The 16,651-nt window shown below is 41.3% G+C and overlaps 1 protein-coding gene across 2 annotated transcripts; it reads right to left on the bottom strand.

The window, feature by feature from the left end:
* Positions 1-404: 404 nt before the first annotated feature.
* On the bottom strand, positions 405-15,439 carry LOC106827951 (HLA class I histocompatibility antigen, alpha chain G-like). Of its 2 annotated transcripts, none has more exons than XM_044776337.2 (15): positions 15,219-15,439; positions 14,643-14,912; positions 14,116-14,391; positions 13,468-13,743; positions 13,172-13,336; positions 10,246-10,431; positions 9,974-9,994; positions 8,970-8,984; positions 7,571-7,591; positions 6,555-6,575; positions 3,635-3,655; positions 2,687-2,713; positions 2,192-2,218; positions 1,588-1,614; positions 405-1,428 (listed from the first exon to the last, which is right to left on the bottom strand). In XM_044776337.2, the coding sequence occupies exons 1-15, from the start codon at positions 15,283-15,285 to the stop codon at positions 899-901; spliced, it is 1,950 nt and encodes a 649-aa protein (XP_044632272.2). In that variant the 5' UTR covers positions 15,286-15,439; the 3' UTR covers positions 405-898. The 2 variants fall into 2 exon arrangements, with proteins under 2 accessions (XP_044632272.2, XP_044632277.2); XM_044776342.2 differs by lacking the exon at positions 10,246-10,431 and adding an exon at positions 11,328-11,342 and having other exon boundaries at positions 15,219-15,436.
* Positions 15,440-16,651: the final 1,212 nt, after the last annotated feature.

Raw genomic sequence — 16,651 nt, 5'->3', positions numbered from 1 at the left:
TGTGGATTTTTACAGAGTGTTAAGATGCCAGTATGGGAAATGGATAAGTAGATCCATTCGTGTTTGGAGTTTGGCCAAGCAGATGGGAAACAAAGACAATGAGTCCAGGGGTTTTCATTTATTAGTAAGAGAATATTTAAAATTATTAATCAGGGCATCTAAATAGGAAAGGGCTGGAAGTGAAGTCGACAGGGTCTGATGGATCGGGAGATATTGAGAGGCCCTGGTGAGACTGGCACACTGGAGTGCAGGAGTGGCTAAGCAAGCAAGTACAGGACTTTACACCTCCTGTTTCAGCGGAATATTCAACTATGCATGCCATTGGTGCCGTCCTTAAAGGGATGCTGCATCACATCAGGGATAATTAGATTCAATCATAACTGTCAAAAAATCCAATGTATAAATGGCTTAAAGACAAATGTTTATTTCTCACAAAAAATAATTCAGGAATTAGGCAATAGAGTAGTTCCATGAAGTTGTCAAAAACCCATGCTCGTTCTGACTTCTCTGCCATCCACGTCATATTACAATGTCAGAGATGTTCTTCCAGTTCCATCCATCATGACACATTATAACCATTGGAAAAAGGAAAGAAAACAAGAAGGGCCCACAATTTCCTTTAAGGACATATCCCATGAGTGATACAGAATAATTCAGGCTCATCACGTAGTCACATTCAGTAGGGAAGGCTAGGAAATCTAATCTTCATACTAGGCTGTCATAGGGCACAGTAATAAGAAGGAGGAGTCTATAACTAAGGAAGAAGGGAGAACTGATATGAGGGGCAGTCATCGGTCTGTGTCCCAGAACTTCATCTTGGGAATGAACCAGTAAGGAGGAAGAAAAAATCAATTTGTGGCTAGTGGGAGATGGGTAGGCATATAAATTACAAGATCAGTCAGTTCTCCTCCACCTTGACAACGGTCAATGGGCCTGAGTCGGAGGACCAAAGTCTGAAAAGAGGTCTTAAGACACCATGGAATGTGTTCTGGGGAAAAGTGAAAATGTGGGAGCCATCTTTCATGTTATAGAAAGACAGATCTCCAGCTTCATAATCCAGGAATATTCCCACACTAAGGGGTTTTTTCCTTAGAGTAAGAAGAGTTTCTGGGGAGGTGAGGGCCCAGTACTCCCCCTCATAGAGCCTGATGGCCCAGAAACCATTCTGTGGGGACACTGTGACCCTCCCCTTCCTTATTATGTTATCCCTACAAATTCCCAGGTCCCAGGAAGACGTGTCTCCAACCTCCACCTCCCAGTAGCATCTCCCCGAGGTGATATTTAGCTGACCAAGCACACAGGGGAGAGACTCAAATCTCTGTGTGGAGCTGGGTAGATCTTGAGGCTTTTCTTGCCAGGCTACTTGTCTCCCTTTTTCAGACAAGCGGAGGGCAGGATGGGCAGAGGTTGCATCCAGAGTCAAATTCACTGCAAAGAGAAATGGACCCTCATATTTCTGGGAAAGTTCTCTAGGCCTGGGCCAGAGGTGTCCTCACAGAATGAGGTAGATCCAGCTTACGTCCACCTATCTTTCCCTGAGACCACCCGACAAGGAGCACGGTCCCTCCTGGATCCTCATAGACTCACCAGCTTCAAACTCTTCTTTCCTCCAGTCTGCAAGGAAAAAATGAACATGAGAACCTACTATTTGAAAGGTAAAGCTGCTGAGATGTCCAGAATAATGTGAGTATACATTTCTTAGGCTTAATAAAAGAATGATAGCAATCAAAGAAAACATTCTTTCATATAGTTGCACCTCTTTTCACAGTCTGCTAAATTACGTCTCACTTGAAGACCTGATCCATCCCTAGGCTCTCCTCATCCAAGGATACGTGTCTCCCCAGGATAAGTGTCTATGATCTATTTAGGATGTTGGGGAGGAAATACGGAATATGGTCAGTTTGACTAAATACCTTCTTTTGGCTATGTTTCCTTATATTTTATAGCAGGTAGTAATCCTTATCTATCCTCAAAGCATGACATGAGACGCAGATTAAAAAAATAATAAAACGGCTAAAATTTAATGTTTTAAATACATTATTATCTGTTAAAATATTGAGTGATCTATTGAGTTCATGGAATTATTCTTTGGAGTTTCCTTGATTTTCAGCATATTGTTTTGTACACAGTATGTATTCATTTAAAATATCCTTGTAACAGGATTTTCTTCATCAGAGTCCATGTCACTCACCAGCATATAATGGTGCGTTCCTCCAGACTGCAAAGGAAAAAAATAGGAAACCCTTTACTTTTTCTTCTTTCCTGTTTTCTCCATTGTCCTTTCCATTTCTCCCTGTCTTTGTCACATTTCTTCTTCTAAATCCTTTGGACCTTCTTTTTTTATCCTATGTCCTCACATTCCATTTTTTCAAACATGATGATAAAAATGATCAATTGGAGGATTGATAGAAATATAGAAGCAACAAAAGGTCTGAGAGACCGAGGAGGAACAAAAGAAAGGAAGAGGGAAAGGAGGGGAGAGGGTAGAAAATGCTGAATTATTTGTGGTTTGCACATCAGAGAGAATTTATTGAAGTTACTGAAATTCAGAAAGATAATGCTTCAAACGCTTCTTTGCCTACTATAGACATTTCTGTTGTATTTCTGCATCCTATCCCACTGCTACAGGGGCAGAATCTAAGAGAAACGGAAGAATGGAGCTTTCTGAGAGACAATCATCACTCACCTGACTTGAATTGGGCCTTCCTCCTATCTGAGAGAAAAATATAAGAACATCCATATATAACACAGGCTTCCTTAACATTATAAAAAACATGCAATTAAAGTCATACATTTGCCAATATTTGTGTCTGAAAATTGGCCAATGTCCATTTCAAAAGCAAGGAACGGAATTTCTAAAGGCCATTTCACTTGAAAATTCACAATTTGAAGAGTACAATCATATATGAAAGGACATGAGTATTTAAATAATTCCTGTAGTGAGGTACTGAAAAATGGTTTAGCAATTTGTTGAATTAATAGTTGAATGGATTAAAATAAAAATGAAAGAACAGTAGTAATTATAGTTGGAAAGAAAAAATCAGGCAAAATTACGCAAAAATATTTATATACTTTAGAACACTAAAGAATATGGTCTAGAGAAGTGGATTAGCTAGTCTCAAAATTACACTTCACCTCAGTATATATGAAGTCTTTAAAAGGTCAGCAAAAGGAGGACTCATCTCACTCAGCAGTTTTGGAGTTTGAACACTTCTCTTAAAAACCATGACAATATCATGTACAAAAGAATAGGCACTCCATCTCAGGGGACATATTAGAGAACACAAGTTAAAGGAAACGTTCTGCTGAATGAAGAAAGCCACATTCTTCTTAGCTTAATCCACTTCATCTCACCAATCTTATAATGAAGTTATGGTAATCATCTGAAAGATAGAAAAAGCCTAAGGATATAGCAAAGAAAAGAAAGAGAATGAAGAAAATCTCAGGAAGATGATGGGAAGGAAACATAACATGGGAGGAGTCCAGGATGCCAGAAAGAAAAGAGATAAGGTGATTTGAAATTCACAAGAAGGAAGAGGAAAGACAGGAAGAGGTAAAGTGAAGAGTTAGGAAGGGACAAGAAAAATATTTCTAAGGAATACAACAGTGAAAAAGAATGTTAGGAAAAAGTTACCCATTTCTTCTTGAAGTTTTTCTGAAAAATAAAATGGAAAAACTCGTGTAAACGTCACGGGAACCAACAGAGAAAACGAAAATGAGTAGAAAATTTCCAGTGCACAGTAAATTGGTAGGATGAATGTAATTAGGAAAAAAAATGATCAAAACACCCTGAAACAATATCAAGGAAGCAGATTTTTATCTTGGAAAAGTAAGAAAAGGGAATAAACTTTCCCAATTGATTGAATAAAAGAAGAAGGGTGAAGATTTGGATAGAAATAACAAATAGAATTTTATGCCATACATACTTCTTTTATGAATAGTTTTAAGGATATAAATAATTCAAGATTTGGGTCAAAATACATGTTTAATAAAATAATTTGATAACAAATGTTATCTTGGTAGCAGTTTATTGGAATTGATTTTTAATTTCAAAAATCTTTCTGAGTATTTCAGATTACACTAGATGTCTAAGTGAAACATAATTTGTGTAATTAATGGTCAACATATATTTAAGTTCTGAGAAACTCTTTTTAGAAGACATCACAACCCTCAAGAAAGCAAATGACTATCATGATGAGATACAATATTTTTTGAAGTCTGATGGTTTCTAATTCTATGCTTTTAACAAAACTACAATAGAATTTAATTGAGTTTTCAACTGACAGAACTTTCAAAATCAGTTTTTATTAACCTGTATTATCTGATCTTATCATTTACTGCAGAAGAAGTTCAAAGAATTAAGTGATGTGGCTCTAACCAAATTCATTCCATTCCCATTAACATATATAAGTACATAATTTCTCAGCACATCAATCTTTTATAAACAAACAGAAATAAAATGGAATAAAATTAATGTTGATTACTAACTTATTTACTTGAAGGGAAATACGAGTCAATGGAGATAAAGGAATGCTAGAATTACTACTAAATGTTAGAAGCCTGCTTTAAACTCTCATTTTTCTCTCTTTTCCAGGATGTGACTCTAGTGTTTATCACTTTTTTTCAGGTGTACACCATTATATTTTGATTTCTGTACAGACTATATCGTGTACACCAGCCAAAGACTAATTACCATCCATCACCATACACATGTGCCCTTTTACTCCTTTCAAGCACCCACTCCCCCTCTTCTCCTCTGGTAACCACCAACCTAATCTCTATATCTATGTATTTGTTAGTTGGTGTTGGTGCTGTTTTCTATCTTCCACAAACAAGTGAAGTCATACAGTACTGGGCTGTCTCTGTCTGACATTTCATTTAGCATACATAATATGCTCAAGGTCCTTCCATTTTGTTGCAATGGCAAGATTTCACCTTTTTTATGATTGAATAGTATTCTGTTGTATATATATATACCACATCTTCTTTTCCCATTCATCCACTGATGAGTACTTAGGTTGCTTCCAAGTCTTGGCTATTGTGAATAATGCAGCAATGAACATAGGGGTGCAAATGTCTTCTTGAATTAGACAAAAAGAGCATGTTTTCATGTTCTTTGTATAAATACCCAGAAGTGGCATAGCTGGATCATATGGTAATTCTATTCTTAATTTTTTGAGGAACCTCTATACTGTTTTCCATGGTGTTCACAAAGTGTACATTCCCACCAGCAGTGTATGAGTGTTCCTTTTTCTCCACATCTGCTCCAACACTTGTTATTTCTTATCCTTTTAGTTACAGCCATTCTGACGGGTGTTTCATTGTTGTTTTGATTTTCATTTCCCTGATAGTGACATAGAACACATTTTCATGTGCCTGTTGGCCATTTATATCTTATTTTGAACAATGTCTGTTTAGATCATTTGCCAATTTTTAATTGGGTTGTTTTGTTGTTGGTGTTGAGTTGTATGAATTCTTCATAAATTTTGGAAATTAACTCCTTATCAGATATGATCTGCAAAAACGTTCTCCCAATTGTTAGGCTATCTTTTCATTTTGTTGATGGTTTCCTTTGCCACACACTAGCTTGATGTAGTCCCATTTGTTAATTTTTTTCTTTTGTTTCCCTTGCTGGGGCAGGCATGGTATTCAAAAAGATACTACTAAGACTGATGTCAAAGAGTGTACTGCCTATATTTTCTTGCAGAAGGGTTATAGTTTCAGGTCTTATATTCAAGTCTTTAATCCATTTTGAGTTGATTTTGGGGTATGGTGTAAGATAATGGTCTACTTTCACTCTTTTTCATGGGGCTGTCTAGTTTTACCAAACATGTAAAACACATTGCCGTTCTCAGAATTAATAATTGTGTTGGTAAAAGTGCAAAAGTTTAAACGACACTTACTATGGTTGCAAAGGAAAAAAAAACAGGAAAAATTATGTAACATATTCATATACCTTGGAGAACTAGGGTGATATGTTCAAGGACAGTGGAAAGTGAGCCTCAAGTTCACACTTGACCAATAAGAGACGACAGAATTTACAGTCTTTCAAAGGACAACGGAGGGAGAAACCTCATTCAGCAAGGTAGGACTGTTCTCCCATTTCTTAAGGTTTGGGGTAAAACTGAAGGCATCTTACTGTGCCCTCCTCCTTCAAGTACATAACAGAGGTCCTAGCTTAATGGTCATTTTCCAGAAAATATTTGTAGAATGGAAACCAGATGCCTATCAGCCTCATTCCCTTCATCTCTCCAACATCATAATACAACTACGGCAAGTCTCTTGAAGACGGAAGAAGCAACGTTCGCAGGCAAGGACTGGTAGGGCATGAAAACAGAAGCAACGGGAATGAATGAAAGGCCAAAAAACAGAAGTGGAGAGAATGTAACAGGGAAGAAGTTTATAAACAAATGTCTGTGGGAGGGAAGAGTAGACATCTGGGAGAAAGGTGAGCCAATGGATGTCATGTAGGTGAAATAGCAGGGAACACTAAAGACCAAGACAGCGGCCACTGAAATGGTTATGGGAGTAAAGGGTTGTCAGAGACGTCTTACCCAATTTATTCTGAAGTTCTCCTGAAAAATAAAATGGAAAGATTAATGTAAATATCATGGGAAACAAACGTGAAGAAAATTCAAATGTATTAAAACTTTAAATGTAAATTCAAACTTATCAGGATGCAGAAACAGACAGACACACACACACACATACGCGCATGCGCACACACACATACACTCACTCACACGCATGCATCAACAGCAACTGAAAGCCCACTTTTGTCCAGAGAATTTTTTACGAGTAATGAAGATGGGGAGACAGAATGAATTTACTGCAAGAGAAAACATTTCAGAAATATCAGTTGTGATGGTTACCTCATAAAAAATATTCTTGATCCATTTTGACTTTATTTAAGCTTTTATTACTTATTTCCTTAGTTTTGGTAGGCTTTTGACTGCCCCTAACTATTGGCAGTCGTGTCCCATTACTGTGGTATCTTCTTTGTATGAAGTAGCCACAAACACTGACTTACAGAATACGGAACCACGGCTTGTAGAGGAAATGCAGGGTTAGTTTTCCGGGTGCCTGTATTTACATTTGCCTCAATCTGTTGAACACATCACCTTATTTTATATGAGTTTCTGTTTTAACTCATGCCTGGATGAAGCTTATCTTAAGTAAATCACATGAAAGGAAGGGAAGTAAAGTATGAAATGGCAACAAAGGGGGTTCTAAATCAAAAGATTTGAGTTATCTTAGACAAAACTCACACATGAGCCACTTTGAAAATGCCAAAATTCAGAGGTATATGATTAATAAAATCATACTTGACAAAAAGCATCCATCTACAATATTGAAGTGGCAGGACAACTCAGAGCAGTAATAATAAGGGGAAGTGAAGCAAAGAGGAAATGGCAAGCTCAGTTAGAAAGACAAGGGAATGAGACAAATCACGTAAACAGGTATGTATATCAGAGCTGAGAACAATGATCCTTAATAGTTGAAGACAAGCGTACAAGAAACAGATGAAACCATCACTAGGTAAATAGTGAAATACGTGAATGGAACGTGCCTCTTTCCTGTTCACTCTGATCTGTAAAACAAAAGGAAGAAAGGACCAATTAATTCGAAATGAAGGCACGTGTCAGTGAGCAAAGAAAAAAACTTGAAACACTTCCCTAGTTTTCCGTATGGTTCAAAGTGACCAATATTTCTCAGAACTGGAACCAGAAGATTCCAAAAGCACCCTGACCAACCACAGGTATTGTTGTTCATGTTCTACACACTCCCTGGTGCAAATGTAACTAAATAGAAAAAAATAGAAAAGGAACTGAATAGAAAACTAAATACAAAAGGAACTAAATAAACATCCCGAGAGGAGGTTGAGATGACCTTTTTTGGAATAAACAACGTCCGGCATTGGTCTTGCATTGAGCCTTCTTCCCTTTGAAAATATAGGGCAAACACACACCAGTCCACAAGACAGCTGCTTAAGACAGATGAGGAAGCCAACAGTAAAAGCGTCCATCTGTCCCCAAACTGTATCTCTAGCAGATACACTTCTAAAATCCATTTCCTCTGAAAAAAAAAATCATTGAAAAATGTTTAAGAAAGGATGATGTTAAACGTTTTAATCCTGTATTAAGGTTTTATGAAAACTCGTTGGAAATGTCCTAGAAACCGGCTGAAAATATTGTGAATTGAGACACATTATCAATGAAATTTCCTTAGTATATACAGATCTTTTATAAACATTTAAAAGGGATTGCCGTTCCCAGAATTAATAATTGTGTTGGTAAAAGCGCAGAAGTTTAAACGACGCTTACTATGGTTGGAAAGGAAAAAGAAAGGAAAAATTATGTAACATATCCGTATACCTTGGAGCACTTGGGTGATATGTTCAAGGACAGTGGAAAGTGAGCCTCAAGTTCACATTTGACCAATAAGAGACGACAGAATTTACAGTCTTTCAAAGGACAATGGAGGGAGAAACCTCATTCAGCAAGGTAGGACTGTTCTCCCATTTCTTAAGGTTTGGGGTAAAACTGAAGGCATCTTACTGTGCCCTCCTCCTTCAAGTACATAACAGAGGTCCTAGCTTAATGGTCATTTTCCAGAAAATATTTGTAGAATGGAAACCAGATGCCTATCCGCCTAATTCCCTTCATCTCTCCACATCATAATACAACTATGGCAAGTCTCTTGAAGACGGAAGCAACGTTCACAGGCAAGGACTGGTAGGGCATGAAAACAGAAGCAACGGGAATGAATGAAAGGCCAAAAAACAGAAGTGCAGAGAATGTAACAGGGAAGAAGTTCATAAACAAAAGTCTGTGGGAGGGAAGCGTATACATCTGGGAGAAAGGTGAGCCAATGGATGTCATGTAGGTGAAATGGCAGGGAGCACTAAAGACCAAGACAGCAGCCACTGAAATGGTTATGGGAGTAAAGGGTTGTCAGAGGAGTCTTACCTGATTCTTTCAGTTCTGCAAAATAAAATGGAAAGATCAATGTAAATATCGTGGGAAACAAACATAAAGAAAATTCAAATGCACTAAAAGTTTTAAATCAAACCTAACAGGTTCTAGAATTGGACACACACACTCACATACACACACACAAACACAGACTCAATCATTGACACACATGCATCAAGAGTGGCTGAAAGTCTACTTTTGTCCAGAGAATATTCTACAAAATGAAAATAGGGGAAACAGAATGAATTTACTGCAAGAGAAAATATTCTAGAAACATTAGTTGTGGTGGCTACCTCATAAAAATTATTCTTGATCCCTTTTGGCATTATTTATTTGAGTTGTTATTGTTCCTTTTGTTAGTTTTGGTAGGCTCTGGACTGCTACTATTAATATTCATTCCTTGTTATTGTGCTAACTATGTTGTATAAAGTAGCCACAAACACTGAGTTCCAGAACACTGAACCACTGCCTGTGGTGAAAATGCAGAGTTAGATTCCTGGGAGCTTCTATTTACAACATTTCCCTCAATCACTTAATACATAACCTTATTCTATATGAGTTTCTGTTTTAACTCACGCCTGGATGAAGCTTATCTTAAGTAAATCACATGAAAGGAAGGGAAGTAAAGTATGAAATGGCAACGAAGGGGGTTGTAAATCAAAAGATGTGAGTTCACTTAGACAAAACTTACACTTGAACCACTTTGAGAATGCCAAAATATCAGAGGTATGTGATTAATAAAATTATACTTGACAAAAAGCATCTGTCTACAATATTGGAGTGGCAGGACAATTCAGAGCAGTAATAATAAGGGAAAGAGAATTAAAAAGCAAAACAGCAAGCTCGGGTAGAAAGATAAGGTAATGAGACAAATCACGTAAACAGGTAGTATGTATACTGGAGTTGAGAACGATGATCCTTAATAGTTGAAGACAAGCGTACAAGAAACAGATGAAAGAAGCACTAGTCAAACAGCGAAATATGTGAATGGGACTTGCCTTTTTCCTGTTCACTCTTAACTGGAAAATAAAAGGAAGAAAAGACAAATTAATTCAAAACGAAGGCACATGTCAGTGAGCAAAGATAAAAATGTGAAACACTTCCATAGTTTTCTCTACGGTTGAAACTGACTAATATTTCCCAGAATTGGAACCAGATAATTCCAAAAGCAACCTCACCAATCACAGGCCATGTTGTTTTACTTGTACAGACTCGTTGGTGCAAAAGTAACTAAACAGAATATGAAACCCTGAGAGGAGGTTGAGATGACCTTTTTTGGGATAAACAATGTCCGTCTTCAGTCTTGCATTGAGCCTTCTTCCCTTTGAAAATATAGGGCAAACACACACCAGTCCACAAGACAGGTGCTTAAGACAGATGAGGAAGCCAACAGTAAAAGCGTCCATCTGTCCCCAAACTGTATCTCTAGCAGATACACTTCTAAAATCCATTTCCTCTGAAAAAAAATCATTGAAAAATGTTTAAGAAAGGGTGATGTTAAACGTTTTAATCCTTATATTAAGGTTTTATGAAAAACTCCTTGGAAATGTCCTAGAAAACGGCTGAAAATATTGTGAATTGAGACATATTATCAACGAAATTTCCTTAGTATATACAGATCTTTTATAAACATTTAAAAGGGATTGCCGTTCCCAGAATTAATAATTGTGTTGGTAAAAGCGCAGAAGTTTAAACGACAGTTACTATGGTTGCAAAGGAAAAAAACAGGAAAAATTATGTAACATATTCCTCTACCTTGGAGCACTTGGATAAGATGTTCAAGGACAGTGGAAAGTGAGCCTCAAGTTCACATTTGACCAATAAGAGACGACAGAATTTACAGTCTTTCAAAGGACAATGGAGGGAGAAACCTCATTCAGCAAGGTAGGACTGTTCTCCCATTTCTTAAGGTTTGGGGTAAAACCGAAGGCATCTTACTGTGCCCTCCTCCTTCAAGTATATAACAGAGGTCCTAGCTTAATGGTCATTTTCCAGAAAATATTTGTAGAATGGAAACCAGATGCCTATCCGCCTAATTCCCTTCATCTCTCCACATCATAATACAACTATGGCAAGTCTCTTGAAGACAGAAGAAGCAACGTTCACAGGCAAGGACTGGTAGGGCATGAAAACAGAAGCAACGGGAATGAATGAAAGGCCAAAAAACAGAAGTGGAGAGAATGTAACAGGGAAGAAGTTTATAAACAGATGTCTGTGGGAGGGAAGAGTAGACATCTGGGAGAAAGGTGAGCCAATGGATGTCATGTAGATAAAATGGCAGGGACTACTAAAGACCAAGACAGCAGCCGCTTAAGTTGTCATGGGTGTAAAGGGCTGTCAGAGGAGTCTTACCCAATTCTTTCAGTTCTGTAAAATAAAATGGAAAGATTAATGTAAATATCATGGGAAATAAACATGAAGAAAATTCAAATGCCCTAATAATTTTAAATGTAAAATCAAATCTAACAGGTTGCAGCACACATTCACACACACACACACACACACACACACACACACACAGACTCACTGACTTACACACATCCATCAACAGTGGCTGAAAGCCCACTTATGTCCAGAGAATATTTTATGAAAAATGAAATTAGGGGAAACAATGAATTTACTGCAAGAGAAAATATTTTAGAAATATTAGCTGTGGTGGCTAACTCATAAAAACTATTCCTGATCCCTTTTGGCACTATTTAGTTAAGTTGTTATTGTTCCTTTTGTTAGTTTTGGTAGGTTCTGGACTGCTACTATTAATAGTCATTTCTTGTTATTGTGGTAACTATGTTGTATAAAGTAGCCACAAACACTTGATTTACAGAATATTGAACCAGTACCTGTAGAGAAAATGCAGTTAGTTTCCTGTGAGCCTCCATTCACATCTCCCTCCATCACTTAATACATAACTGTTTTATGTGAGTTTTATTGTAACACATGCCTAAACAAAACTTATCTTGATTAAACTGCATTAAAGGAAGGGAAATGAAGTATTTAGTGGCAGGAGAAAGGGTTCTAAATCAAATGATCTGAGCCTTGTATAAAATGTACACATTACACATCAGAAAGTTAAAAATACCAAAACTCCACAGGTATAATCTTAATAAAATTCACTTGACGGAAAGGATTTGTCTATATTGATTGCAGTGATAAGACAAATGAAACAAGGAAATTGAATACCAAATGATGACAGCAAACTTCAGTTAGAAAGATAAGAAAGCAAAATGAAAAATATGTGCATGCTGGAGTTGAGGAATATGATCATTGAGAGCTGAAGACTAAAGTACAAGAAACAGATAGAGCTATGACTAGGTGCACAGTGAAATACCTTAACTGGCCTTGCCTTTTTCCTGTCACTTTTATACGAAAAATAATAGGAATAAAGAACCAGCTCATTAAAAATGAGTGCACAATGTCAGGAAGGAGGGGGACAAAACTTTGAAACCCTCTCATAATTTACTCTGTGGTTCAAACCGACTCATATTTCTGAGAATTGGAACCACACGGTTCCAAGGACATCTCATCAATCAGAGGCGATTTGTTTTATATTCTCCCATCTCTTAGTGCAAAAGGAATTAAGATAGGAAATGATACAATGAGAGGAAGTAGAAAATCTACTGGGATAAACACTAACAAGATATTGTCCTTCACTGGGCCTTCTTTTTTCAGAACAAAATGCAAATAAGCAGGCATGCATGAGACAGGTACTTAAAAAGTGATGAGGAAGTATACAGTAAAACACCCATCTGTCCATAACTGCATCTGTACCTGTAGTCATATGAAGCCTGCTCTGTACATTAAGGAGACATATTCTAAATTCCATTCCCTCTGAAAACAAAAATATAACTTAAAAATATCATTAGGAAAAGAAGTATATCAAACCTTCAACGATTATATTAGTGTTTAACAAAAAAAAAATTCTAGGAATATCCTAGGACAATAACATAAAAAAGTAGTGTAAAACTCACTGGTAATGGCAAATATATAGTCAGTTAGACTCTGTAATATGGTAATAGTGGTGCATAATTCACTTACAACTCTAATTTCAAAGTTAAAAATATAAGCATAGTAAAAATAACCATAAGTATCACTATCAATAATTATTTTAAATGTAAATGGATTAAATTTTCCAACCAAAACACAGAATAGCTGAATGGATAAAACAACAAGATCCAATGATATGCTGCCTACCCTACCTGAGCGTTTCTTCCAGTTCACAAATGCAAATATGCCAGCTACCACAGCTACCACTGCGAACACAGCTGCCACAGCGGCCACAGCTACCACAGCTGCCACAGGTACACAAATTTTAGGGAGAACCGAATCAGCAACGATGGGCATGGCGGCCTGAGGCGGCGGCTCTGGGAAGGGAAGGGAAGGGAAGGGAAGTTGAGGGCCCTGACCCCCAGGCCTCAGCCCTGACGCTGTTGAAGGTCTCCAGAAGAGCTCCTGATTTCCCTAAGAGGCTCTGAGCCCACGGCTCCCTCCTTACCCCATCGCAGGGTGAGGGGCTCAGGCAGCCCCTCGTGCTGCACATGGCACGTGTATCTCTGCTCCTCTCCAGAAGGCACCACCACAGCCGCCCACTTCTGGAAGGTCCCGTCCCCTGCAGGCCTGGTCTCCACAAGCTCCGTGTCCTGGGTCAGGTCCTCTCCATCACGCTGCCAGGTCAGGGTGATCTCCGCAGGGTGGAAGCCCAGGGCCCAGCACCTCAGGGTGACCTCATGGTCAGAGATGGGGTGGTGGGTCACATGTGTCTTTAGGGGTTCTGAGAGGACGGGTCAGAAATTTGAACTGGAGTCAGACATCAAACACATTGGTTGTGGGGCAGAGAACAAGGCTTGAGAGAGAAAGCCTTCCCCTCCCCCCCCGCCCCGCCCCCAGTGCTTTCCAAAGCCACTGCCAGAGGCAAAGGGAACCCATCATCAGTTATTTCAGAGATAGCTTTCCTCTCCGTCCGCGGAGAGACTGCATCCCTTAACTGCCCAGAGAGAAGGGTGGGCACTCTAGGCGAGTAACTCTCTGGTACCAGATCTGAAAACCCAGGCCGACTCAGTCTCCCTGCCCACAGGTTCCACCTCTCCTTGTAGAAGGTCCTCAGCCCCACGCGAGATCAGGGAGGCCCCGCGGTCTGGCGTACCCGCGCGCTGCAGCGTCTCCTTCCCGTTCTCCAGGTATCTGAGGAGCCACTCCACGCACGTGCCCTCCAGGTAGTTCCTGAAGTCCTCCGCCACACCGTCCGCCTCCCACTTGCGCCGGGTGATCTGAGTCGCCGTGTCCGCCGCGGTCCAGGAGCGCAGGTCCTCGTTCAGGGCGATGTAATCGGCGCCGTCGTAGGCGTACTGACTGTACCCGCGGAGGAGGCGCCCGTCCGGCCCCACGTCGCAGCCATACATGTGCTGGATGGTGTGAGACCCTGACCCCGTCCCGAGGTCAGCCTTGGCCACGCCCCGTGACCAGACTCGCCACCGACCCGACCACTAGGCAGTGATTAAGCCTAAACTGAATATGAAACCGGGTAAAAGTCACCGCGGGCTCCACCCTGGTGGAGGGACGGGGCGGGTCCCGCAGCCTCGGGGTGAATCTCGGACCCAGAGACTCGGGGAGACCCCGGCCCGTCCGTGGGGATGGGGGGTCGCGGCCTGGACCTGGGCCCGCGTCGCTCACCGGCCTCGCTTTGGTTGTAGTAGCCGCGCAGGGTGTTCAGGTTCACTCGGAAATTCTCTGCGGCTTCCTGGGCGATCTGTGTCTGCTCTTCCCAATACTCCGGCCCCTCCTGCTCCATCCATGGCGCCCGCGGCTGCATCCTCGGACTCTCGGCGTCGCTGTCGAACCGCACGAACTGCGTGTCGTCCACGTAGCCGACGGCGATGAAGCGGGGCTCCCCGCGGCCGGGCCGGGACACGGCGGTGTAGAAATACCTCAGGGAGTGGGAGCCTGGGGGCGGGGAGGGGCTGAGACCTGGCTGACCCTCCTCTCGGAGAGGGTACCCGGGGCCCGGGAGGGGAGGGCAAGGGGGGTCGAAGACGGAAAAGAGGCAGTGGGACAGAAAAGGGCCTGGATTTAGGCATGGGACGAGGAGGGGGCCGGATAAGGGAGGGGTCAGGATGAGGTGGAGCCGAAGTTGGGGGAGAGTCTGGGCAGGTGTCCTCAAAGACGCGCCTTCCCCGGTGTCCTCCGCCCCTGCCGAGTCCCCTCGCTCCGTTCCCCGCAGAGGCCGTTTCCTCCCGACTCCGCACTCACCCGCCCAGGTCTCGGTCAGAGTCCCCGCGAGCAGCAGGAGGAAGGTCGGCAGCTCCGTAGCCCGCATCCTCCGTGTTTGGGGAAAATCTGAGTCCCCGCTGGTCAGTGTGGAGTTTATAACCAGGAACCGCAGTGACACTGATTGGCTTCTCTGGAAACTGGACACGCAATGGGAGTGAGAACTGGGTCGTCTTCAAGAGAATCCAGGCAGGAGAACCTGACGCAGGTTGTGATAGAGAGAAGTGAAACTTAGGGAGATGGGAACTCCCCAACACTGAGCTTACCCTCGCCAGACGCTGCCCTTGGGGCCTGACACCCTGATTGCCACACCCGGGGACCTGGGACTCTGCCCTGAACCCTCTCCTCCTGCACCGAGAGCTCTTTGTCACACCGTCTCCCTGAGTCCTGGCCCAGGGCCTGTCTGAGGAAACCAGGGAGAGACCCCAGGCTGGGCTCAGCCCCTTTTCCTCCTCTTACTGGAATCCATCTCCCTGAAATGGACTCGCTGCCTCCCACCCCTGACCTCTCCCCTGGACTCTTCTAGAAGAAAACTCAGCCCCAGAGGACTTGACGCCAGAGAGTGAGCTCGCCCTGGGATTGGAGGGGGAGGGACAACGATTTTCTTCTTAAACCTGGAGGAGTTGTGCCTGAAAACACCAGACAGAGGTTCTCATGGAGACCAGCTTCCTTTTTGTTTAACTACAGTGGGTAACACAATCTTGAAAACCCTGAACATCAGGAATCTAATCTGTAAAAGAAGTGATTTTGGCCCCTTCCTACAGAAATGTGTCTACACAGCGCTGCAGTCAGACTCACAAAGCCCCTAAGTTTTACTTTCCCAGACAGTATAACTGTGACTCCAGGTTGTTAATATTTTGAAATGCCCTTCATTCCATAGCCCTGAGTGTCTCCATGTGAGTCCTGACATGTCCTCAGTACAATGAAGCACATGGAAGCACAGTTTGTTACTGTGTGTTAATCTCCTCAAAGTTGCAAGTGTTCAATGCAGTCAAAATGCCCTTCACCAATGCTCATGCATGCCTGTTTTTATGAATTTTATTCACATCAAGTGGTGTACATATTTTATTGGGCACTTAGTTTTTAAACCGATTAACATAAGGAGGTAATTAGTTTTTGGGAAGCCCCACAGATTGAATGAAATACCAAATGCAAAGAATACCCTGCTGGGCTCTGTAGATATGTTTATTAAAGATCTATAAAACAATATGTTTAAATCTGAGGATTCCACTGCTTTAGAGTTCTTTCCCTCTGCTTCTTCTCCTCACCCCTGCTCCTCCAGCCCTTCTCTCTGTCCCTCTCACCCCTCTTCTTCACTTAATCTCCACCATCCTCTCACACCTGAATTGTGGCACCAGCACCAACCCCTTGCCTGCCACGCAAGGACTGTTCTCCCCACAGGGGTCAGTAATGCT

The sequence above is a fragment of the Equus asinus genome, chromosome 8, assembly GCF_041296235.1.
Source record: "Equus asinus isolate D_3611 breed Donkey chromosome 8, EquAss-T2T_v2, whole genome shotgun sequence".
NCBI classification, from domain to species: domain Eukaryota; kingdom Metazoa; phylum Chordata; class Mammalia; order Perissodactyla; family Equidae; genus Equus; species Equus asinus.
This window is presented reverse-complemented; position numbering and strand designations above follow the sequence as displayed.